A 25,667-nucleotide genomic window follows, 5' to 3' on the forward strand; every position below is an offset into this window, starting at 1 on the left:
GGCCTCCTCAGTCATTTGACTTCTTGCTTTGTGTGTAATGTGCCACTAGATGGAGCTGTCTTATAACTCAACCATGCAACGCCTCATGATTCATGCCTCTGACTGCAGTGACTGGGACTGATCGAATTACCATGAAGGTTGAATACCCTTTCCATCTAATAAGATTACAATTTGGAAACCAGTATGAATTTTCAATATGTATGAACACGTAGGAAGCAATACATCATCATGCTTCGTAAGGCTTTGTGATTTGAATGCTTCTTTCATAATGGCTTTTAAAATTTGCATGCTCTGCCCACGGCTAAAATCCCACAGAAGAGAAGGAGGAAAAAACTGTTTCCTGAACAGTTGCTATATTGAATCACATCACCGCATGTTGAAAGACAGGGCAGGCACCACACCACACCACCACCTCCCACTGCCCCAGAGAGAGAGAGTGAATCAAGTTACTCTAATTAAATGGACTGAGTGATCATTCAGACAGACACTATTATGTAAACCAAAAGGCCAATCCGATTCTAACCATTTAAACTCGGCTATTGATCTGTCATCAAGGTTGGCATTATCCGTCTCGGTCACGACCAAAGAGATTAACCACAAAGAAAATAACCACACAAAATAAATGTGCTCTGCAATAGCCAGTGCACTCGTGTTAGTCCCACAACACATTTTTGGAACATTTTAGGAAATTAAATTTTTGTATAGGGCATTGCATTGGAAAATGCATATTATAGTAGCCTATACGTTTAAAAAAAAATGTTCTCAAACTGTCTGAATGGAACAAATTCACGCAAAGAATGGAAGGACGTCTGAAGAGTCATTCCCAATAATAAAATGCAAAAGTCAAAAATTTAAGTCATGTTGCAATGAAACTCTTCATATCAAAATGGTGAAGAGAAATGACTTGATTGAATACTCATTAGGCTGCTGATGAAGTGGTGTTACACAGAGCTGATTCATATTTCAGTAGGGCCGGATTCCTAGGAGAAACAGAGCAGAACTGCAGCAACACTTTCCATTTTTCTTCTCGGTCTACTTTGTCACTCCATCTATCTCTCTGTCAACAAACACATACACATGCACGTGCACACACACACACACACACGCGCACGCACACACACACACGCACACGCACACACACACACACACACACGCGCACGCACACACACACACGCACACGCACACACACATGCGCATGAACACGCACACACACACACACCCCAACACTATCTCTCTCTAAAAACATTCTCCCCCTCTCTGAACTCTCTCTCCCTCTCCCTGCTTTCTCCCCCTCCCTCCCTCCCTCTTTCTACCTCTCCCTCTCCCTGCTCTCTGTGAACTTTGCTGCAGACCAAACTTCTCCATCATGTATGTGAAATTAGAACAGATCTCTCGTGATGACTGGGGCCCGTCTTGCTCATGAGTGAGTGAGTGAGTGAGTGGGTGAGGGAGGGAAGGAAGTGTCTCACTGAATCAGAGGCGCACGCTCAACTCATCTGAACTCATCGGTGGCAGCACAGCACAGCTCAGCTCAGCGCACCACCCCAGGCCTGAGCTATCTTTAGGAGCAGCCAACCAAGGAGGGAACTCCTCATGCATATGATCAACTCCCTCCCTCCCTCCCCCTTCTCGTTCTCTCTCTCTCTCTCTCTCTCTCTCTCTCTCTCTCTCTCTCTCTCTCTCCTCTCTCTCTCTCTCTCTCTCTCTTCTCTCTCTCTTCTCTCTCTCTCTCTCTCTCTCTCTCTCTCTCTCTCTCTCTCTCTCTCTCTCTCTGAATTTTGACTCTCTTGGTGTTGAATTAAAATGGTGAACTTTACTTTTATGGTTTTTACACTCTCTCTCTTTACATTCTCTCTCTCTTCACATTATCTCTGTCTCTCTCTCTCTCTCTCTCTCTCTCTCCCTCTCCCTCCCTCCCCCCACCCGACCGACCGAACCGACGCAAAGATAGCACAAGAGACAACCTGCCGGCTCTGCATAGCAAAGGGGAGAGTCTATATGCTATATGCAATGCTGTGTATATTTTTGGTGATAAGTATCTCTGTTTAGAAAAGGGAAGTCGGATATTTTTTTCATGGTTTAAAATAAAACATGACAGAATTATAAATAGGAGTGTCAGGGTCGAGGCATACAGAGAAAGAAGAGGGCATTCCACAAGAAACATGTCAGGAACTAGTTCATTTTCAATATAGATGCTTTTAATTTTTCTCCATTTATCTCCACGATAATTTACCGACAAATGTACAGACTGACATTCAACATTAGAAAAAAAACACTCACAAGAGAGTATAGTAGGCCAACAGGGAACATGAGAAGTGTGTGACCTCTGACATAAACATACCCAGAGATTGAATTACTAGATCCTGAAAAGCCACTAGGAGGTTCCTCCCTACTGTATGTCTGCGTCTGCCTCTGTCTCCATGACTCCATGACTCTTTCTCTCTCTCTCTGTAGTGCTCTCTCATCAGCACACAACATCATTTTTTTCCGGAGACTTCCCCCGCCATGTCATCAGGGCCGGATTAAGATGGCCTGGGGCGCCATAGGCTACAGGGTTGCTTGTGGGGCCCCCTCGAAGGCAATTTGTGACCAAATAATGCCATAATAGTGCCAAATTATGAGCTAGGAATTAAGGACAATATGTATACCAACTCAACACGATTATTTTTTTTCAATATTGCATCTGGTCACAATTCTGCCATCTTTAACTTTTGGCTGACCAGGGGGCCCCCTAGCAGGTGGGGGGCCCTAGGGTTGTAGCCATATCTATCCTGTGTGTTAATCCGGCCCTCTCTGTAGCACTCTCTCATCGCCACATAACATCATTTCTTCCAGAGACTTCCTTCTCCTGCCAGGTCATATCAGTTCCAGATGCTCAGACACCTTGATCATGTCCTGTGGTCTTCATAACTCAGACGTCAGTGTTTTCACCAGTCACCATCACGCACACACAAACTCCCATTGTCTGCCAAAGCTGAGAAAAGGAAAGCATTATTCCTCCATGTGATCAAAGCACTTTGTAATCTATCCTGTGCGTGTTTACGTCCGCTCCTTCACCAGAATGGACACTTTGTTATCAGCGATGTCCTTCACTGACAGTGAAATATGAAACATTTGGTATAGAGGACACTGGAGAAAAATAAACACTGCTACAACTTGGCAACTTTGTGTGAGAAAAAATACCACTGAACACCAAGACGTGATAAGTGCACCGTGTGAATGTACTTCCTTGTGAAGTGTCTTGGAAATGTTAACAGTACAGTTCATGATAACAATACAACAAAGGAACATTGTTCAATTGCTTATTGTTCCCAATTGCTTTTTTGTAGTTGTAATGCGACTGCTCAACAGTATGAAGGAAATATGAAACATCCTTGATAAGACCACTGACTCAGCATATTGAACTGAATAAACCATTCCCCACAAAATTGTCCCAAATATCTTTTTTTTACCTAAGGGGTGCACTACAAAGGTGGATGAGAAAAAAAAGAAACCTGATTTACTTTACCCAATAGAGGAAGAACAGGCATCTTAATTTTCTTTTTTTTTCAGAGAATGAAGATGGACTCTTCTATGATGAAGTTTACTTCGATCTATGCAGAAACTAAACCAGGTTTATCATCACTTTATTATATGGTTGTGACGTCATCGGTCGAATGCTCCATTCATTTCAACGGGGCTCCCCAACGTTCGCACGTCTGTTATTTTTCGATAACGGACGGGTTGGTCTATAACAGACCGCTGTCAATGGCAACAAGACTTTTCACTGCTAAAGCGACTTTTCAACAAGACTCTAATCTGCTGCTGTGATAGACAACACCTGTTCAACGGCACGGTTTTGTTTTTGCGCAGCAACAATCTTTTGACATTAAAAACTAGACTTCACATTAAATAGGCCTAAAGAAATGTCCCCGCCATGTGTGAATCATTTAAGTATATCCATATAATAAGTGGGTTAACTTTCGGCGAGTCGGTCGCTTTGTGGAATAGCAGCACTTCAGAGAGAACAAGACCCCTCCGCTCCGCGTCGGGGTCTAAAGATTCTCTCTGTTGTGCTGCTATTCCACGGTAGCGACCTTCTCGCCGAACGTTAACCCTTACTTATCCCTAAACCCATTTCGCTCTGATGTATCAGAAAACAAATCTAATAAAAATGTTCCGCAAAACGCTGCTCCTGGACTTAAGTAATAATATACTCTCAAATTGTCCTGTGCTCACGTTTCCCTGAACAAAAAAAATATGTAGCCAGGTTTGTTTCTTCATCTCCTTTGCAGTATACCCCTTGTGGTAGAGCATACCCATGTTGTTCCTGCACTGTGATTTCCTTTCCTTGAACCAAGAGGCTGTGGCTCCCATGCTCCCCCTGTCTACTCCCCTGATGGAATCACAGCCATGATCCTGTTTTGCTTTAACTCAAGGAATGAAGAATCTTTTTACCTTTGGGCTTACAACCATCTTAAAGGTGCACTGTGTACTTTTTTTGTAGTTTATTTCCAGATTTCAGGCTGCCCTTTCACAAATGTTACCTTTTTCATGAATTCCACCAACATCAAATTGTAAGCAAGACTGGGAAAATTGCACTTTTCATGCACGAAAAGGGGGATCTTCTCCATTGTCCGCTATTTCCAGGAATATGGCAAAACTTTACAGTACTTTACAATAGTTGCAATACCTACTCTGGCCACCATCCTACGCAGTGCACCTTTAAATAAACTAGGTTCATCAGGGTATACACCTTTGTAGTGCACTGGGACTCTAAAGTCATTCCTGTGCTTGCTGCGATTGAATTTCTCTGAACTGAAGCCACTCGTGGTCCTCCGGTCCACCACCCTCCAAGAGGCCTAGTCATGATCCTGATAAATAAAGAGCCAACAGACATGTCTTGCTCTAGCTACTGTAGAAGCATGGACACCAGAACTTTTCAACCCTCAGGCGTACAACACTATGGTATAAGTCAGTGGTGTATGGTGGAGTCAGCGAGCCCCATTTTGTAGAATGCCTGCAGACCTCCTTTTGCCAGGTGTTAGGAGTGGAACCCCTGGGTCACCAACGCTACAGACAAGAAAGCTCCACGCACACGGATCACATTTGCCACGTTTACTTACAACGTTTCGATCTACTAAACTTCTTCAAGCAATTACTTGAGCAATTACAGAAACGTCGTAAGTAAACACTACAAATGTCATCAGTGCAGGGGCTTTCTTGTCTCTGCCGGTCAGTCCCACAGTGTTCCATCACCTGGTGTAGGACCTCTGCCAGCTGTAGATGGCATGGATGTTGTGCGAGCAGGCGGGCACCTTGCGGCACGTGCTGACCGTCCTGTGGCGGAGCGCCTTCCCGCTGCCGCTGAGCCCGCGCCGCCGTGCCGCCTGCTGCTTGGCCCGCTCCTCGGCCGCGAAGAAATCGCTGGTGGCGCGCAGGAAGTCCAGCAGCGCCTCGTGGCTCCACGACGACGACACTGACGCCGCCGAGGACTCGCCACCGGCGCCACCTCCTGGCGCGGAGTAGAAGCCGCAGTGGCCGCCCTGGGAGGTCAGCAGCAGGAAGAAGTGGGGGTTGCTCTCGAAGAGCTCCAGGGGCAGCGAGGACTCGGGCTCCCCGCGCACGGGGTCGTCCTGGCTGCAGACGCACAGCACAGGGATGGCCACCTCGTCGATGTCCCGGAGGGGGTCGTTGCGTTCCCAGTAGGACTCCCAGGCCCCGGTGCTGGAGGAGGTGTTGGTGGTGGTAGTGGCCTCACTACTGCTGCTGCTGCTGCCTGGGTCGAGTGATGGAGGGCTGGGGTGGGGATGGGGGTGGTGGCAGAAGAGGAGTTCCTCCATGGTCCTCAAGGTGGCGCTAGAGAAGAGGGCGTCTGTCTGGACGGTGTCCCCGAGCACAGTCCTGTACCTGCGCGCACAAACACACACAGACACACACACACACACACACACACACACACACACACACACACACACACACACACACACACAGACACACACACACACACAGACACACACACAGACACACACACAGACACACACACACACACACACACACAATTAGTTCCATACAATTAGTTCCATCCTAAAACTACAGCCATCATGGGTTTTAACCATCATGGGTATTTGTTCACACATTTGTGCAAACGCACACACACACACACACACACACACACACACACGCACGCACGCACGCACGCAGGCACGCAGGCACGCACGCACGCACGCACGCAGTGCTCCTTTGCCTCTGATGATCTGTGCACCCCAGAGAGAACCCAAACTGCCTTCCTGAAAATCACCAGCACTCTCAACAACCCTCTGTTTCCATGGAGATATGCAATGTGTCGTATTCTAGCACAACACCTCTAATTTCCCTTCACAGGTAAACTGAGAGGTGTCCTCAAACTCCTGCTGCCATGCATGGCAAGAGCATCTGCCAGCTGCTGCCTGCTGCCTACTGCCCAAAACGGAGACATTAAAATTAGAGATGCACCGGATCCTGACTTTTATGATCCTGCCGGATACCGGATCCACTGCTTAAGATCCTGCCGGATCCGGAACCGGATACCGGATCCTACGAAAGGGTTGAAACACATGGTCTACTCGCACACATGGGCCCTTTTTATTACGTTGGCTCAAACTATTTTTTAAGACTCATTGGCTTGCTGCCAAACTGCCTGCAACGGCCGCTTCCAAAGGGCTTTCACTCCATGCAGTGATTGGGGTTGTGAAAGACTAGAGATGCACCAGATCCTGATTTTTAGGTAACTGCCAGATAGCAGATCCACTGCTTAAGATCCTGCCGGATCCGGATCCTGTGAAAACCCCTATTATCCTGCCGGATCCGGAACAAGATCCGGATCCGGTGCATCTCTCATTAAAATAAACGGGAGCTTGGAGTGCGGACTTTATTTTCAATTTTGATGAAAAAGGGAGCTACCCATGAACACCCCACCGGCTGAGCAAAATATATTTTCATGTGGAAAGCATGAATTGCTTTTTTAATAAACACTTCAAAACCATATCGTTGGAGGAAAGGGCATGCTGGAAAGGATTTCAACATTTCACCTGAATAAAATGAGGTCAGTCATTTGCAGAGCGAAAGAAAGAAAGAAAGAAAGAAAGAAAGAAAGAAAGAAAGAAAGAAAGAAAGAAAGAAAGAAAGAAAGAAAGAAAGAAAGAAAGAAAGAAAGAAAGAAAGAAAAGAAAGAAAATATGTTTGAGTATACATTACTTGTAAATCATTCAATAATGGAAAGAGAGATAAATGGGATAAATGAGAGTCTGTCCGTCTGTCTTGTCTGTCTTGTCTGTCTTGTCTGTCTTGTTTGTCTTGTTTGTCTGTCTTGTCTGTCTTGTCTGTCAGGGTATTCATTATAACAGCTCTAATCTAGTTCAATCTAGTCCAGTGCCACGCCCACTGACCCTGACGGTACTATTACAGGGAGAGAAAAAAAGACAAAGAGCACTAAAGGTAAGCCATTTTCTGCTATGTGGGTATTTCGATCAGGTGGTTAAAGTGAATTATAATGCATCAGGCATTACGACAACGCCATTACCAGCTAATGCAATCCAAAACAAAGAACAGAGCATGAGACCTTATAGTGACCCATAGTGAAAGCAACACAAAGACTGTTTCTATTGTGGAAGGGTGGACTCTCAGATCCTTATCTTTCAGAAGACAGACATACTGCACATACCCTACAGTACCAATCTGTTACCATCTTCAGTGCACGGGACTGTCCTATCCAATCTTTCAGTCCAGCAGAAGATACAGAACAGGCACACACACGCACACACACACACACACACACACACACACACACACACAAACACACGTAGCACACACGGACGGACGGACGCACGCACGCACGCACGCACGCACGCACGCACGCACGCACGCACGCACGCACGCGCATGCACGCATGTACGCATGTACGCACCTGCGAGTGTGCATGCACGCGCGTACGCACCTACGCACCTACACACACACCCAGGCACCCTTAATTTCCCGTTAGGATCAATAAAGTAACTCTTCGCTCATGTCAGGTAAGGGGAAAATGCTAACATGTCTGACACTAAAGATAATGAATGACTCGATCTGCTACTCTAGTGTTCTACATACCTGCTGAGCCAGGTCTTCTGGTAGAGCAGCAGCGCCCAGTGAAGCGGCCAGGCAGTAAAACCACCACCACCACCACCTCCTCCTCCGCCCTCGAACCAGCTCTGGCAGCGGAAGACGGGCGACAGGCAGGCGGCGGCCGTGACGTAGCTGGAGGATCCGCACTCCCCCAGGTAGGAGAGCAGCAGGCCCGAACCCGTGCTCTCGCTCACGGCGTACAGGCGTCCGGCGGGCTGCCGGTAGCGGATGTAGCGCACGGCCTCGCGCAGGTCCGCCGGGTCGCCGAACTGCTGCAGCTTGAGGGTGCTGAGCGGCGTGCCGTTGTGGCCGCGGCGGTTGAAGATGACGGGCAGGTAGCCGTGCGTTAGAGCCACCTCGCACAGCTGGGTAGGGAGACAAGAGATGGAGACACACAAGAGGCAAGTGTTTAGTGACGGGCAGGTAGCCGTGCGTTAGGGCCACCTCGCACAGCTGGGTAGGGGAAGGGATGGAGACACACAAGAGTCAAGTGTTTAATATGGGATTATTTCAATAAATATAAATAAAAAATAAAAGTTCCATTCATACTGCACACACTCAAGGACTTATACACAAACACTCACTTATGCCTCTTTTCCACTAGCGGGAAAACTCCCATACCGCCTTTAGTTCTTACTTACTGCATCATTGGTTCTACACAATCGTTCCGATATCTCACTTATGATTAGGTCTGGTGGTAACCAGGCAACTTTTCCACTGACGGTTTTCTGGTAGGCCTACAGCTGGACACAGCTCGACCCAGTTTTTGCTTTTTGATTGAGCATGCCTTTTCGAAAAGCAAAAAGTGGCGACCGAGTCGCACTTTGTCGAGCTACCGGCAGTGGAAAAGAGGCAAAAGTTACTTACCCAAGTTACACACAGAAACAGACTTAGAAGACTAGAGGATGTACGTAAACTTAATTAAGAGAGCATACGATAAGAAATTTGTCAGTTTTCACTGAAACTTATTTTGGATCCCTGAGCAAGACTGATTGAAGGAAGGACAGTACATTAATGTACTGAAGGCAAAAACACAGGCACGCACGCACGCACGCACGCACGCACGCACGCACGCACGCACGCACGCACGCACGCACGCACGCACGCACGCACGCACGCACGCACGCACGCACACACGCACGCACGCACGCACACACACACACACACACGCGAGCACACACACATACGCGCGTGCGCACGCACACACGCACACACGCGAGCACACACACATACGTGCGTGCGCACGCACACATGCACACACGCACGCACACACGCACACGGACACGGACACACACGCACACACACGCACACACCTACGCACACACACACAAAGGAGACAGTTTGTAAGACTCTCAGGGAGGACGCCCAAAGTATCAGGTTATGGTTATAGTAATAATAGCATTATCCCATTTCCAGGCAGCCCAGTGTCTGAGCCACAGACAGACACAGAGACAGGAGAGATGAGAAAGGATAGTGTGTCATACTCACATCACATCACACACACACACACACATTCACACATGCACAGGGGCTTGAAATTGGTATCTGCCAACTGGCCAAAAAGGGATAAAACTTACTAGTAATAATTTCAGTCTCACTAGCCACTTTGGCAGGCAACTTATTTGGCAACTTATTCTGGGACATGGCATAACTCAGTAGCCTATTTTTGCCCAATGTGTTATATTAAGTTTTTTAAAAATCATTCAGATTCAATTTGTCTGATATAGGTAGTTTAACACACTATGTTCATAGCACTGATGGACTTGTTTTAGCACTTCATTTTCTGAGCTTAGATTCATCAAGGTAGAGAATATACTTCTGATAAGACAGTGGTTCTCAACCTTTGTTGAACAAACGCCCCCTTGACCTCCTCATAAGCCTCCCAACGCCCCCTGGCCTCATCATAAGTCTGCAAATGTCCCCTTAGTATTGAAAAATAAAATAGACTAATGCCAGCCAATGGTGACCCCACCCGGTTGTGTCCTTCTCAACGCCCCCTGGGGGGCTGTAGCGCCCCCGTTGAGAAACACTATGAAAAAACATTGACAACAAAACTGTGGCAAGTAGAAAACCTGAAGTAGCCACTGTGGCCAGTGAGCAAAAAGTTCAAGCCCTGTCAAACACACACGCACACACACGCTCGAACAAACACACCAATCAATACAGGCAGTTGCATTCAGGTCAGGTACCGGTGTGTCAGGGTCACTAACGTGAAGCTGGTGCAACACAGGTCAAAGACAGAGAGTTGGGCGCAAAGAGACAAGATGTTGTGTAAGAGTTTGAGAGAGGGGGAAATGTCACAACACCATGGATATGATGCTACACTCACGCATGAGGAAGCAACACACACAGAAACAGGCACGCACACGCACACGCACGCACGCACACGCACGCACACGCACGCACACACGGACGCACGCACACGCACGCACGCGCACGCACGCACGCACGCACGCACGCACACACACACGCACGCACACGCACACGCACGCACACACACGCACACGCACATGCACACACACACACTTTCCCATTGAACAAGTGGGGCTGGCTTTGCTGTGGCTCAAATGGTAGGGCACTGCACTGTCACACCAGCTACCCGGGTTTGATTCCGGCCCGAGGTCATTTCCCGATCCTCTTGTAGAGAGTTACTTGTGCACAATCCCTGGTGCTAAACAAAAAAATTACGTATTTTTTGAAAAAAGGTTCGCACACTTCTTTGGATTTTTCTTCTTGAAGTAATTTTTTCTTCTCTTTATTCACTCATTCATTGGCAATGACGTTTCGACCTCTCGGTCGGGTGAATCTGAGGAAGACCGAGAGGTCGAAACGTCATTGCCAATGAATGGATAAATAAAAAGAAGAAAAAATAACTTCAAGAAGAAAAATCCAAAGAAGTGTGCGAATCTTTTTTCAAAAAATACATTTCCCGATCCTCCCCATCTCTCACTCCAACTTCTAGTCACCATCTCAAACTGTACTATCCAATAGGCTAGTGATGCACAATATGAAAAATTTCAACCGATAACCGATAATTACCTGCTTCTCAGGGCCGATACCGATACCCGATATGTTCACATTTTCATATTTAATATAATATATTGATATAATCTACTCCTCAGCGGTGAAGAGCATCTTAACAGGGCCCATCATCACCTGGTACGGAAATGCCACAGTGTGTGAGGGTCGTTGACGTGACGCCTTGTTCTTTCGTAACATTGGTTAAAAACCTATACAAAACTGTTATTTTTCCTTTAAAAAACAAATGTCAATGAAAGAAGATGTGGTACATTATGTTTCATATTAGTCTTAGATGAGAAGAAACATTTTTGTTAAGATTTATGTAAAGGTTTATATGTCAAATATCCTGCGGTGTGACTGTAACATTAATGAAACCTGGTATATAATAAATATATAAATTAACCAACAACATTTTGAATAATATGTATGAAGCATTTGGCATGATTGCATAAATATTAACTTTATATTAAGATATGTGAATGTGAAAAAAACTCAAGACAGTAATATTAACTACAAGTTCAATTTCGTAACACAAATTGCGTCCTGTGGGGTGACATGTATGTCAATGTTTGTGAATGGGCAGCTGTAAGGCCAACTACAAGGGTCTTAAAGACTGGCTCCTAACCAGTCAGTACCTCAGTTATTGGAGAGTGCTGTGGAAGTTTAAGGTAACTATTAACCTCTTAATATGTCTTCATATTGCAATGTTTCTGTCATGCAATGCTTAGGTTCATTTTATGGTTTCCTGAGGTGTGACTGCTCTTATAGAAGGAAAAAAAGTTTTTTTTAAATAAATGAAAACATATACGTTACGCCCATTGAGAGTAATTTACTCTCAATGGTTACGCCCTTAAACGTCAACCACCAGTGAACAGAATAATACTCCTAGAATCTCTGTCACAGGCTTGTTTCACCTACCCGGCCTGAATGAAAATATAAAGTAAAAGTATACTCGGCTTGAACGCAGTGCCCACATTTTCATTAAATTAACCGATATTTTAATCGGGAAAACATTACATCGGGCCGATATTAAAAAATCCCCCATTCTAGTGGACCGGTATATATCGTGCATCTCTAAAATAGGCTAAAGGTGTATAAAAAATACTGAAAAAAAGAACAAGTGGGGCTTAAAACAAAACACATTGGATCAGTGGTCCAAGTGTTATAGCCCCCATTGACATGTATGTGTGGCTGTTGTTGATCAATTTGTGGTGCTTGGTTTTTATTGTGTGGTGCTGCTATGGGAAACAATATGCACAATATCATGAACTGCAGTCAATACTGCCAGCTTGGTAGCAATGCATCAGAGGCACCTCACAAAGCTGGTCTGACAAGGCACTGAGAGACTAAGGATGCAATATTACAATACCATGGATCTTATCTTAGGCCTACACTCAGACAGACTAACGCGCGCGCACACACACACACACGCGCGCACACACACACAACACACACTTCTTTTCTTGTATTTTGCATAGAGGCTCTGTCTGTTAAAACGATCAGTGTACCAACACAATCCATTAAGTTACATGAACTGAAGCATTTCTATTACACAAGCGTATAGTTCCCACTTTTCTTGTCATTGTTTCCAGAGGACAAAAGAGCTTCTCATCTTTATTTCCGTAAGCACACCCCAACCACCTTGAGAATGTCAGGGACAGGTCAGTTCTCTAGTGTGTGTGTGTGAGTGTATGTTTGTGTATGTTTGTGTGTGTGTGTAGGTGCGTGTGTGCTAATGTGTAGGTGCGTGTGTGTGTGTGTGTGTGTGTGTGTGTGTGTGTGTGTGTGTGTGTGTGTGTGTGTGTGTGTGTGTGTGTGTGTGTGTATGGCTGCCTGTGTGTGTATGCATGTGTAGTTGTGTGAATGTGTGCGTGTGTACATGTGTTTGTATGTAGGGGTGTGTGTGTGTGTGTGTGTGTGTGTTTGTATGGGTGTGTGTGTGTGTAACTGTGTGTGCATGCCTGCGTGCGTGTGCGTGTGCGTGTGTGTGTGTGTGTGAGTGTGTGTATGCATATGTGTGTGTGCGCGTATGTGTGTCTGCATGTGTAGGGGTGTGTGTGTGTGTGTGTGTGTGTGTGTGTGTGTGTGTGTGTGTGTGTGTGTGTGTGTGTGTGTGTTTTCTACTGTCGCCGTTTTGGCCCAGTAATTTTCCTCTGGTTTCACTCTGCTGTACAGCTCTGCCTGCCATCCGACTGCTGAGGCTGCAGTGGAATTCTTTCGTGTCGGCTCCAGACACACGCACGCAGAACACGCAGGGCGACACATTCCTCACACCTCCTCTAACAGCCCCACAAGCAGCTCTGACCCACTCTCTGTTTCAGTCAAACTCACACAATCACACACACACACACACACACACACAGTGGCACGTGTGTGTGCAGGTGCGTGTGCACACACACATACACACGTTCAAGGCCCAAGGAGCAAGCAGCCCAATGACACAAACCAAACCTTAGCAGGGTGAGTTCATATATAGCTTAGTAGGGTAGGCCTATATATATTGTAAATAAATAAGTTTGATCAGACAAAATTCAAAAAGAAAAATAAGTAGTGACAAACAAGTAGGTATGGTTGCGCACTGTATCCGCTTAGTAATAGAAATTATTAAAATCATTAAACTAAATTTGTGCTCAAAATACCTCCTTGATGTAACAGGTGCGCAGAGACTACAGTTTCATTCTTCTGTCGTGGATACATTTAGGTACAGCATAAATGAGAATGGTAAGATACAAAATATTAACACTGTAGCAATTACCTCTGTGCTATCAGATCAGACCCATTGTCCAAACTAGAAGAGAGTAAAATTGAGGTTTTTTTAACATCACAGCTATGACGCAAAAGATGCTTAGATAACATAATATTGTCCCTTTACTGCCGTGGATACATGAAGCTACTGCATAAATAAGTATGAAAAGATAGAAGTGTAACAGTGTGCTGACTAGCTGTGTGCTCAGCAAGAAGTCCATAGACATTGTTCTAATCCGCAGAGAGTAACAAATGTGATTTTTTTCACATCGCACCTTGCCGCAACAGGTGCGTAGGACATAATGCTTCCTCTCTCCTTCCGTACATTCAGCTGCTGCATAAATATGTATAATGAAAGTTAAGTAATAGAGTGCTGATTAGCTGAGTGCTGTGGACTCTGCAAGAGGTCCATACACATCGTCCTAACTAACTAGCAGAGAGCACAAATATGGTTTTTGAATCACACATTGGCAAAGATAATTAGAGACCATAATGCTTTTGTTCTTCTGTTGCGGATACATTTAGCTGCTGCATAAGTACAATGTACGAAAAATAAACAATAAAAGAGAATAATACAGTACTGATTAGCTATTGTAACTGCAGGTGTGAAATTATGTTTTTTGAATCATTCCTTGATGGAACAGGTGTTAAGAAAGATGGTGTTTTGAATGTATTATTGGAAATGGCTGTTCAGACATCCTGCCATCAATGTGTGAATTCTGGCCATTCAAATATTTTGAGAACATAATTTAAAAAAACTAACCTATATAAAATGAATTTTGCAATGATATGCAATGTAATGCCCAATTGGGCCTACATCAACATACATGCCAATTTCTCAAAATGTTCCAAAATACATATAGTACGTCATTTTGCAACAAAGCTCATCATTTGCATAAATAAGTATGGTAAGAGTTTAAAAGAAATGGAATTATACCGTGTCAATTAGCCGTGTGGCTTAGCAAGAAGTCCACAGTCCTAACAAGTAAACAGTAAAAATTCTGTTGGTTTTTTTGGGTTTTTTCATCATTCCTTGATGCAACAGGTGCTTAGAGAGCATATGCATTCATTCTCCCTCCGTGGCTAAATTTAGCTGCTGTTTTTTTGGCTTGCCGTCTATCTACAGGAAATCCCTCTAGGCCACACTCAAGGACAACGAAAGTGAAAGCTTCAACCGTTTTTTTTTCTGTCTGAGTCTCAGCCAGCTAATCTTTCTTTACACAACGTATAGATAAACCGACATCGCTGCTTAACAGTGAACACACACGGACACAGTTACAGTGCTGCTTTACTGTACTTCACCTTGTCAACTCAGTGTATTTAACGGATGTTTTAAATGGGCAAAGTGATCTCACTTCATCCTTTTCTTCGCACTTCTACACTCACCGCTCCCCATGTGGCACTTAGCCCTCTGCAGACACCCCCCCTCTCACACACACACACACACACACACACACACACACACACACACACACACACACACACACACACACACACACACACACACACACACACACACACACACACACACACACACACACACACACACACACACACACACACACGCACACACACACGCACGCACGCACGCACAGCTGCCATTTACTATTGCATTGAGACACATTTATGAAGTGTGAACATGCTGTGGCCCCACTCCTATAGGTTATTATCACCCTGACTCACTCTCTCTCACACATACTGTACACAGCAGAGAGTGTTCATCGTCAGGGGGTGGGAGCACAGGGGGATTTGTGAAGTGGATGATGGTGTGTGTGTGTGTGTGTGTGTGTGTGTGTGTGTGTGTGTGTGTGTGTGTGTGTGTGTGTGTGTGTGTGTGTGTGTGTGTGTGTGTGTGTGTGTGTGTGAGCGCGTGAAAGACAAGGGAAGGGTGTGTGAGAATGGGGGTCAGATGCAGTGAGGATTCCAACACACACACACACACACACAATCTCAGCAGTAGTATTGCAGAGGAGCTGCATGAAATGCGAGCAATTGCTCTTCAAATGGAAAATATGAGTAAAGCAGCGAGAAAGGGGTACCTGTGCTCGTGTTTGTGGGGGTATTGATGCTGCTTGCCACATTTAACGGGCCTACACTGAATGGCACAACGAATAACAGCCTCAGTTTAAACTGCCTTCCAACCGTAGCACATAGGACTCCTTGTTCCTTGGCATGAATAGGCGTTGTAGCAAGTATCAGTATATCCAGGGATGCCGACAGGGAGGGAGAAAGGGGTTGGCTATGTTGTCCTGGGCACAGAGAGATAGGGGGCCCAGAATTGGGTCCCCATTACATTGCATGTATTGGGTGAGGGGGGGGGGCTTTCAGATGACTTTGTCCTGGGCCCGGCAAAAGCTGTCAGTGGCCCTGAGTACAACACGTGCGTTATTCCATCATGTGTATGGAGCAAGACAAAATATTGTCAGCCCACTGCTGTAGAGATGATGATATTTGACATTTTTAAGATTTGGGCTTGGCCTAAGCCATACAGTATAAAATGATGCGTTGTGCACGAATAAAACGATGCATCCTGACTCTACCTGCCCTGCAATGTTCATCAAATCACTACATAATGGCACTCCATCCAATCACTATATAATGCACTCAAGTCAATAAAGTGGGTCAGGGGTCAACACATGGAGCACTGAATAGCTTAGTAAGACAGAAACCAGAGATTTCCCATCACAGGTTCAGAACGTCAATAAATAATATGCCACATACTGTATTTGATCAAACCGCTGTTTAAACATAATGAGCACACAAGGTGACCAAACTAGTACATCGGATAATTAGGGACATTTCCTGCATTACGTTTTGCATTTTGTATTACATCCAATAGTCTACATTTCCACAGTTTCCAACAGCATGTCAGTAGGTCTAATCCACTAACTTGAATCAAGGCGCTAAAGGAGAAAAGGATTTTGTTGCTGCATTGGGTTGATTGTTTGAAGAATAAAATATCAGCTGCTCTTCAGAAAGGACATGAAAAATTCAGTACTTAGGGGAGAAAGATATTCTCTGCGCTTCTGCACTTCACAATCTGGTGTGTCAGAGGAAATGACTAGTAAGTGCAGATAATGAAGAAAGTCACTGGAGCATCTTAAGATGTGGATAGTTTACTGTTTTATTGGGCAAGTGCCAAGACAAACGTTTTAACCCTATCCAGACCGGGCTTTTTTGGCATTCCTGGGACCGGGGGGGGGGGGCTCTTTTGAATGTCACCTTAATGTATTTTCCATCTAACTTGGGTAATGCACATCAATTTTGGTTATTATGTGCTTCAGACCACTTCAAATGTTCACAAAGGTGTCTGATGCTAAGGAAAATGTAAAAAAAATATGAAAAGTGATGATGATGAGACTTAGATCAGTGATTTTTGGTCAGGCGTACCTGTCAGAAAACCGTTGCCATGGCAACAACAAAACTGATAAACCTAATCTTTTGGTATCACACTGTAGCCAACTTCATTTTAGGAAAAGTCACAAAGTTTCGTAGTCATAGCTTTAGTCATTCAGGAGTTATACAACATCAAAGTTGGTGCGGGCACTTTTACCCCCCCCCCCCTCGGTCTGGATAGGGTTAATGTTCCCACGTCACGAATATATTAACTCTTAAGAAGACGAGAGAACGTCAAAACATTATTCTTGGCACTTGCCCAATGAAACGGTAAACTATCCATATCTGAAGATGCTCTGGTGACTTTCTTCTTTAACTTCAGTACTTAGTTTCTGATTATTCCCAAAATGTAAATGCCAAAACCGTAGGCTCCTTGTTGAAGTTGGTATACAAGATCCAAGGTACACTGATTTTAGTGAAAAAAGTTTTAAATCCTTTATTTTAGAGGATAACCAGTTAGACAGCAAACCAGTCTTCATCGGGGCTATGTCTTTAAAATAAAGAATTTGAACTTTTTTCTCTAAAATCAGTGTGCCTCGGATCTTTAAGGCTACCACATTCAACAAGGAGCCTATAGGGCCTTCACATTTTGTGGATTTAGTCACAAGCTAAGTACTGAAGTTGAAAAGCACCTCTTCAGGGGCTATGAATCCACTGAAGGCCATCATCACTGGAGGGTGACCTGGATTCATTAGCTACAATCGGCACTCTGGAATTCAATTCTTGTTTTTTGTTTAGTGGGTTAGCATGGCACACAGGCAGACATTTTGACCTAAGACATTTTCACTGTTCCACAACCAGACATTAAATACGGCATTTTTTTTTTTTTTCTGTAACCTCTGATATTAGTTGAACTATTAGATTGTGCCTGGTTAGTGACACGAGTCTGTTCATGAACGGTAGCTTTTGTATTGCATGCACGAACGTAGAAAGATTAAATAATTCTACTAGGCACGCTCCTGAGAAAAGGCTTTCTTCTTCTTCTTCATCCACTACATGTACACGCATTAGAGGAGTTCGTTCATAATTGATTTGAAAGCAACAAAACAGGAACCTTCATTATTGAATACTACACAGGAGGTTTTAAAAGAGGTTGAGGGGGCGGATGTAAACAGAAAAGGTTGCGCGTGTCCTCCTACCGAGCGGAGCCCTTTTTTAATTGGACTGACTCCTTGAAGTGTCGGTGTGATGATGGCTAATGCCATCCTCCACCACGCTCAGTGCTATACAGCCACCACATGAAGCACATGTATATTTATGAAAGCAACTGACGGAATGATGAAAGAAACAGTTGACGATGACAGGTAGAACTGGAGGGAAATTCTTCTGGTCTCAACTTTCCAGACAAACCGATATGAGGTGGAGTAGACAAGAGAACTGATTTGAGTCTATGCAATCAGTCACAAAGCATTTTTAATATGAAGGGAACACATGCATTTTTATATTAGGCCTATGTAATTTCACTGACTGTTGAAGACAAATAAACCTGATGGAGTTTAAGCCTGTGTTGGTGAAAATGGTGTCACCATCTCTCACCATCCAAGTCAAATCTACCAAAATGAATATGAAAAGAAATAGATAGAAAAGAAAAGAGCATGGATGAGTAGAGTCCTTGTGTCAGTCACTAAATGTGTGTTTAAGTAGGCCTATGAAGGGAACACATGCACAAATATGTCCTTTATAAAACCAACTGAGTGAACAAAGAGAGAAATGCCTGATAGGCTCATTGCTCATGGTGTCAAATCTTAGTAGAACCAGTGGTGTAGTCTACTTTTTTATGGTGGGTATACTGTATATTTGAGCATTTTTTGAAGTGGGTATACTGTATATATTTGTGCTATTCAAAACAATGGATCAATCAATTTTAAGTGGGTATACTGAAATCCCAGAAATGTAGAAGTGGGTATACTCCGTATATCCGCGTTCTACATAGACTTCACCATTGAGTAGAACTAAGAAAACAATATTCACATCCATCTACTTTGTGCTGGAAGTAAAGTACATCTGATGAAGGACATGCTGCCTGAAACGTCACATCCAAAACTTTGTGTTGCAGACTTTATTTCTGCTTTTTGAAATCAGATTAGTCTCTTCCCTCTCACCCTCACCGATAAGAGAATGATGGAAAAGGAGCACTGACAGGAGTCTACTCCAGCGTCTGTCATAATAATAGACTTCCTGTTTTGTAATGAAAGGAAGACCAATATTCGTGCCTCTAATGAGGAACTAAAGGCAAAAAAAGTTCACCACCACTAAACCAAAAACCTTACAGCTTGCTGCAGTGTCAGCCACTGTCAAACCTCTCTGAACATACATTACCCCATTTCACAGGTCAAGGTCCTCACTTATCTCCCGCCATTAGTAAAAGCACAGAGACAAGCACATAGAAACGGTTTGTTTTTACAATACCCAATCTGTAGAAGCATAGCCTGCTGGATGAACTTGGCTGACTGTAGGCCTATCTTTGCAACACTGATGACATTGCCAGTAGGAGACTACATGTCTGAGCAATAAGTTGTGCGTTGACAAGCACTAAGAATGGCATATTGTGTTGTAGGCTACATTGTTTGCTATATCCACAATCTAAACTGTGAATTTGGATCTCAAGTTCAACACAAATTACACAAATTTATGAATGAAATGTAGGCTATGGCATTTACACATTAGATATCAAATATGATCAGTTATTCCTTGAGCATGAATATGCATGCACTGACTGAAGCTTTTTAAATGTTACCCACAAAGTGCAAGGGCCAAATGCAACAGGCCAAACTGTTATTTTATTTCATTTTTTACTTCAGCTGATTGTGACTTCCTGGGGGGGGAAACATCACATTTTATTCGAATAAGTCGAAGTCAAAATGAGAGAACCTGGAGATGTAGGCCTAAACAAAACATTACCTTCACAACATTCCTGGTGATTTTCCCAAAGGAGTTTGGGATGATGATGAGGATGGGGCTGGTGGAGTTGCTGGAGGTTCGCCTCCTCTTGTGCACGGAGGCGGAGGCGGCCACTGCCCAGTCCAGCGCTACGATGCCATCGTCGCTCATCTGGAGATGGTCCCGGACGAAGTGCACAGAACAGTCGTGGGGCCAGCAGATGCCGAGGAGGCTTTGCAGCAATGGGCTCGCCCTCCAATTCCACCACGGCCACGGGCGCAATTTGCAGAAAGTTACGCAGTGTTTCAGCAGGTAGTTGGCGAGCGCCGAGGGCTTGCAAATGAGTGCAACTGCAGGGCTTTCACCTGGTGATCCGTCCACACCTTGCCCCGCTGCTCCACCGTCACCGCCGCGGTTGGGGATGCATTTCTCCGCCACTTTCTCCCTCCATTCTCGGCGCAACTGGCCAAGTCCCTGGACACCCGTCGTCGTCGACTGGCTCGGTAATCCTAAATATTTTGAGGCTGGCCAAATGACGGCAGCCACCAACAATATGATCAACAGCGCACCAAACCATTCCAGCATTTGCACGGTTTACGAGGCAACACTGTGGAAAAATATCAACCATAGATATGAGGCTTTGTCGTGGCCAAAAGAGGAAACGAAGCTGAGTATGTCAAATAACTGCTTCTTCTCAGGTTCATTTTCGTCATGGAGCACAACTCATGCGCAACAACGCATGGCTATGGAGATATGAATGCACATTCGCGTCTTGCCGAAGCCATTCCCAAGTTGTTACTGTGTGATGTTTGAAGTTTCCTCAGGTTCCTCCTATGCAGTCAAATTCTCTGAGCTTATCGTGCTGTGCTGCGCCGTTAGACCGAATTCATCCCCGTGGGTGAAATATCATTCCACACACACACATACAAACACCAAATATTTCTTCAACGTCCCTCTGAAATGTTTTCAAAAGAGAGCGCTCCTGGCGGCGTGTCTCTGTGCGTCTCCGTGCCTTATGCAATCTGTGCGCTCTCGAAGAGAGGCGTTTTTAAAGGTAACGTAACCCTCGGTGTCCCAGACGATTACTAACTAAACACGAGCCACTGTGTTGTTGCCCAGTGAGCCGAGAAGCTGCGGTCAGACCCTTGGCCCGTTGCTGCCAAAAGCTCATCTGGCTGTGACGCGAGACAAAAGGCGGTAGGAGGAAGAGCGCGTTTTAGAATCTACCGCTGAAGTCGAGCAGCTGAGCTGAGGCGGGGGGACGGGACGTCACGTCACGAGGAGTCAACCCGAAACGTTGGCGTATGCGCCTGTGTTGACTAAATAAATAAACGAGGAACTTAACCTGACGGAGTTTAAATGAAAAACCATCTGCTGCCGTCAGAACATGCTAACCTGCTGAGATCACATTTACATCAGATGTTTGTTTTGAGAATATAGTGTTGCCAAATGGCAATAGGCTACTGTATAAGGATATATATCAGGGCATACTATTTGAAATAATAGGACTACACACGGCACTTTATACTATTTGATGATCAAATGAGCAAAAGTCACCAGTTCAGCACATATGGGTCATTTTGTTAAGAAAGACACAGTGACATTTTGGGAACATTAGAGGCCTACTTTAAGCCTAAATGATGAATAATAACAAAATCCTTAGAGCAGCAAATTACAGCTAAGACTAAAAAAGTAATCAAAATCCAACATCTGTTAAAATTATCGTAGAAGATTTTGCACTCTGACAACTTGACAAGTGACAGCAGCTTAGTGCAGAGCCCTGATGCTGCAAGGCTGCCAATGCAGGATTAACTCCAGTATTCTGTTTACTTCTCAAAAATCTGCTTCTTTGTATTTATTTATTTAAAAAAAACATTTACCGGCATGAGCTTAAATTTTATAGGTTGCCTAGACTCGTTAATGGTGGGCGTAAGTAAGTATGCATGCATGGGTGTGTGTTAACGGTTGTCAAACAGCTGTGCAGAGTTAAATTGCCATTTGGATGCGTCTGTGGCCTCACAGGGTGATGTCAAAGGATGCGAGCTTGCCAGATGAGAAATGATGTTGGGCCTAAGTGCGGAGAAGTGGATGGGGAAGAAAGCCAAAACCCTCCTCCTACCCTCCACCCTTCTCTCTCTCTCTCTCTCTCTCTCTCTCTCTCACATGCACAAAAACACACACATAACAACACACAACACAAGCACAGACGCGTGCACGCACACACACACACACACACACACACACACACGCACGCACACACACACACACACACACACACACACACACACACACACACACACACACACACACACACACACACACAACCACACAAACACACACACAAACACACACACACACACACCAGCGCTTGCTGTTAAGAGAGTGCGGGTGGACCTTTTGTGTTTGTTTAAATTTTGACTTGATCTTCTGCTCCGATGGTTCTGTCTCAATGTTGTACATTCTGTCCAACATAAACACACACACACACACAAATACACACACATACACATGCACGCACGCAGATACACACACACACACACACACACACACACACACACACACACACACACACACACACACACACACACACATGCACACAAGCATGCACACACACAACACAACCACAGACACACACAAATACACACACACACACAACACAACCACACATGCACACACAGATGACAGCATGACTCCACGCCGTGCTGACTGACGGCAGGTTTAATTGGCGCCGCTGCCCGTGCTCTGGGAAACTGGACAGGGGCGAGGGAGACAAATAGGTCAGCTGTCCCAGGCCCCAGAGAGAGAGAGGAGGCCCAGAATTGGACCCTTATTACATTATTGGGTGGGAGGGCCTTTCGGAGGATTTTGTCCCGTGCCTGACCGAAGCTGTCAGTGGCCCTGCCCACATGTGCTCACAAACTCTCGCATGCAGCCCTACAGTATCTGTAGCCATGCTTGAGTAAGCTTTATAAGACGCCAATCTCCCACCCTGTTGTGTTTCCAGCCTTGGGGGCTGGATGACGCATTTATAACGTCGTAAAAAATAAAATAAAAGTAGCCTATATAGCTGGCACTGGGCCAAATGGGCGTGATCGGCCGCGGCGGCACACAATTGCTGGCAGCACCGGCGCTATTGTTCTATGGCCTATTATTGAGAGAGAGAGAGAGAGAGAGAGAGAGAGAGAGAGAGAGAGAGAGGGAGAGAGAGAGAGAGAGAGAGAGAGAGAGGGAGAGAGGGAGAGAGAGAGAGGGAGAGAGAGAGAGAGGGAGAGAGAGAGAGAGAGAGAATAGATACTGGAATGTTGTCTTGCACTTCCGCTTCTCCACTCCACGTCTGTCTCCGTCTTTGTCTTGCCACCATTCATTTCAATCTACAAATCATCTTGACTTGAGAATGGGCCAGAGAGGGAGGACTGGCAGACGGGGTTGGTTGAATGGTGTAATTGTTAATGCTGCTATTGTTTTGACTTGCGTAGATTTGTTTCTTTCCCTTTCCTTGACATCATCCGTCAGACTGTGAGGATTATGGGTGGCATTCTTCATCGCATGCCATGGACTCACCTCCTACGTGCTGTGTGTGCCTATTGTGTGTCGTTTGTGTCCAGGTGCTGCCAGTGTTGCCAGATGGAAAGTACTTAACTATCGTACCAAAACCTTGAAATGATCATTTTTTTGGGGCCTGTTGGGAAGAGAATATCATACACGAACCAAATGGTTGTTTCAAGACAACAAAATGAACTGAATGAAAACAAAATGATGGTACAAATACGATTAAGGATCTGGCAACCCTGAGGGCCGCTGACAGCTTTGGTAGTGCCCTGGTGGACCAAGTCATCTGAAAGGGCCCCCCCCTCTCAATACATACAATGTAATAGCAGAGATTCTTCATGTATAGAGATATGCCAACATAATAGGTTGCTATGGGCACCTAACATGACCAGGTTCCGGTCTGCCTAAAGGGGCGTGTCATAATGCTCCTAGAATGAATAGAACAGTCCTTAGGTCTGCCTAGGTCTGCCTAAAGGGGGGTTTACCCCCCCCTCCCCCTTGCAACTGTAGAACCCGGAGACAATGGGCTAATGGAACCTCTCTCTCTCTCTCTACTCTCTCTGGTAATAGAGTCCCAGTCTGGCACCTTCCCTCTTCTTGGGCCCAGGATAACTACCATATCCCCCCTCCGCCCCCCCAGCCCCATCGACTTCATTGTGCGTGCCCTTTTCCTGATGCCACACACACTGTCGACTTCATTGTGTGTGCCCATTGTTTATCACGCTTGGCACGCTACACGTAATCACGTGGGCATTTCATTTCATTTCACTTAATTTCAGGGCTGTCTGAGTCCCATCCCTGCTTCTGTATTGGTAGCATTGTGGACCCAGAGAGGATAATGCACTTCGCTGGCAGAGGGGAAGGGACAGAATGAGTCACGCAGAGGAAGAGTAAATGACACAGAGCGGGAAGGAGGGAGGGAGGAGGGGAGGTAGTCAAAAAGAGAGACTGGGGGAGAGAGAGGGGGCAAATAGAATGTCACATGGAAAGATAGAGGAGGGAGAGAGAAAGAGAGAGAGAGGGTACTCATGGAGAGGTAGAGTAAATAGCAGATCAGGAGAGATGAGTGTGAGGGTAGTCACAAGAGAGATTGGGGGAGAGAGAGGGGACAATATTGAGAGATAGAGGAGAGAGAAAGAGAGAGAAAGAGAGAGAAAGAGAGAGAGAGAGAGAGAGAACTCATGGAGAGAAAGAGTAAATAACAGAGAACAGGAGAGATGAGTGCAGGAGGTAGTCACAAAAGAGATTGGGGGAGAGTGGACAATAGAATATCACATAGAGAGACAGAGGGGAGAGAGAGAGAGAGTAAAATAGATGGGGAGAGAGAGAGAGAGTGAGGTGGTAGTCACGGAAAAGTAGAGTAAATAGCAGAGAGATGGAGGGGGGAGTGAGGGGGGAGTGAGGGGGTAGTCACAAAGAGGCATGAGAAGAATGAGAGGGGACAAATAGGCTTTTTACGGAGCGAGATGGAAGAGAGAGGGAAAGACTTGCAGGGATGGGGGGACAGAGAGAGGATAGATTGTCAAAAAGAGAGATGGAGGGGGCAGAAAGAGAGAGCGTCACAGAGATGGGGAGATGAGGGTGTGGTGAAGAAAGGAAAAAAAGAGAAATAGAGACCGAGAGATGAAATGGGGGAACTCACACACACACACACACACACACACACACACACACACACACACACACACACACACACACACACACACACACACACACACACACACACACACACACACACACACACACACACACACACACGAGCCAAAGAGTATTCATCTTCTTGTGCGTCAGGGGATGGGAGCACAAGGGGATACGCACATCAAGTGGTGTGTGTGTAAGAGAGAGAGAGAAAGAGAAAGAAAGAGAGAAAGAAAGCAAAGGGTAGAGTAGAGTATCGTAGCATAGAGTAGAGTAGAGTAGAGTAGAGTAGAGTAGAGTAGAGTAGCGTAGCATAG

At 45.3% G+C, this 25,667-nt stretch overlaps 1 protein-coding gene across 1 annotated transcript; it reads right to left on the reverse strand.

Annotated features, from left to right (window-relative positions):
- Nucleotides 1–2,176: 2,176 nt before the first annotated feature.
- On the reverse strand, nucleotides 2,177–21,356 carry abhd15a (abhydrolase domain containing 15a). The gene is made up of 3 exons (XM_063205023.1): nucleotides 20,185–21,356; nucleotides 8,107–8,486; nucleotides 2,177–5,889 (listed from the first exon to the last, which is right to left on the reverse strand). Exons 1-3 carry the CDS (start codon nucleotides 20,746–20,748, stop codon nucleotides 5,235–5,237), a joined length of 1,599 nt encoding a protein of 532 aa, XP_063061093.1. The 5' UTR covers nucleotides 20,749–21,356; the 3' UTR covers nucleotides 2,177–5,234.
- Between the last annotated feature and the right edge of the window lie 4,311 nt (nucleotides 21,357–25,667).

The sequence above is a fragment of the Engraulis encrasicolus genome, chromosome 8 (assembly GCF_034702125.1).
Source record: "Engraulis encrasicolus isolate BLACKSEA-1 chromosome 8, IST_EnEncr_1.0, whole genome shotgun sequence".
In the NCBI taxonomy this organism is placed as follows: Eukaryota; Metazoa; Chordata; class Actinopteri; order Clupeiformes; family Engraulidae; genus Engraulis; species Engraulis encrasicolus.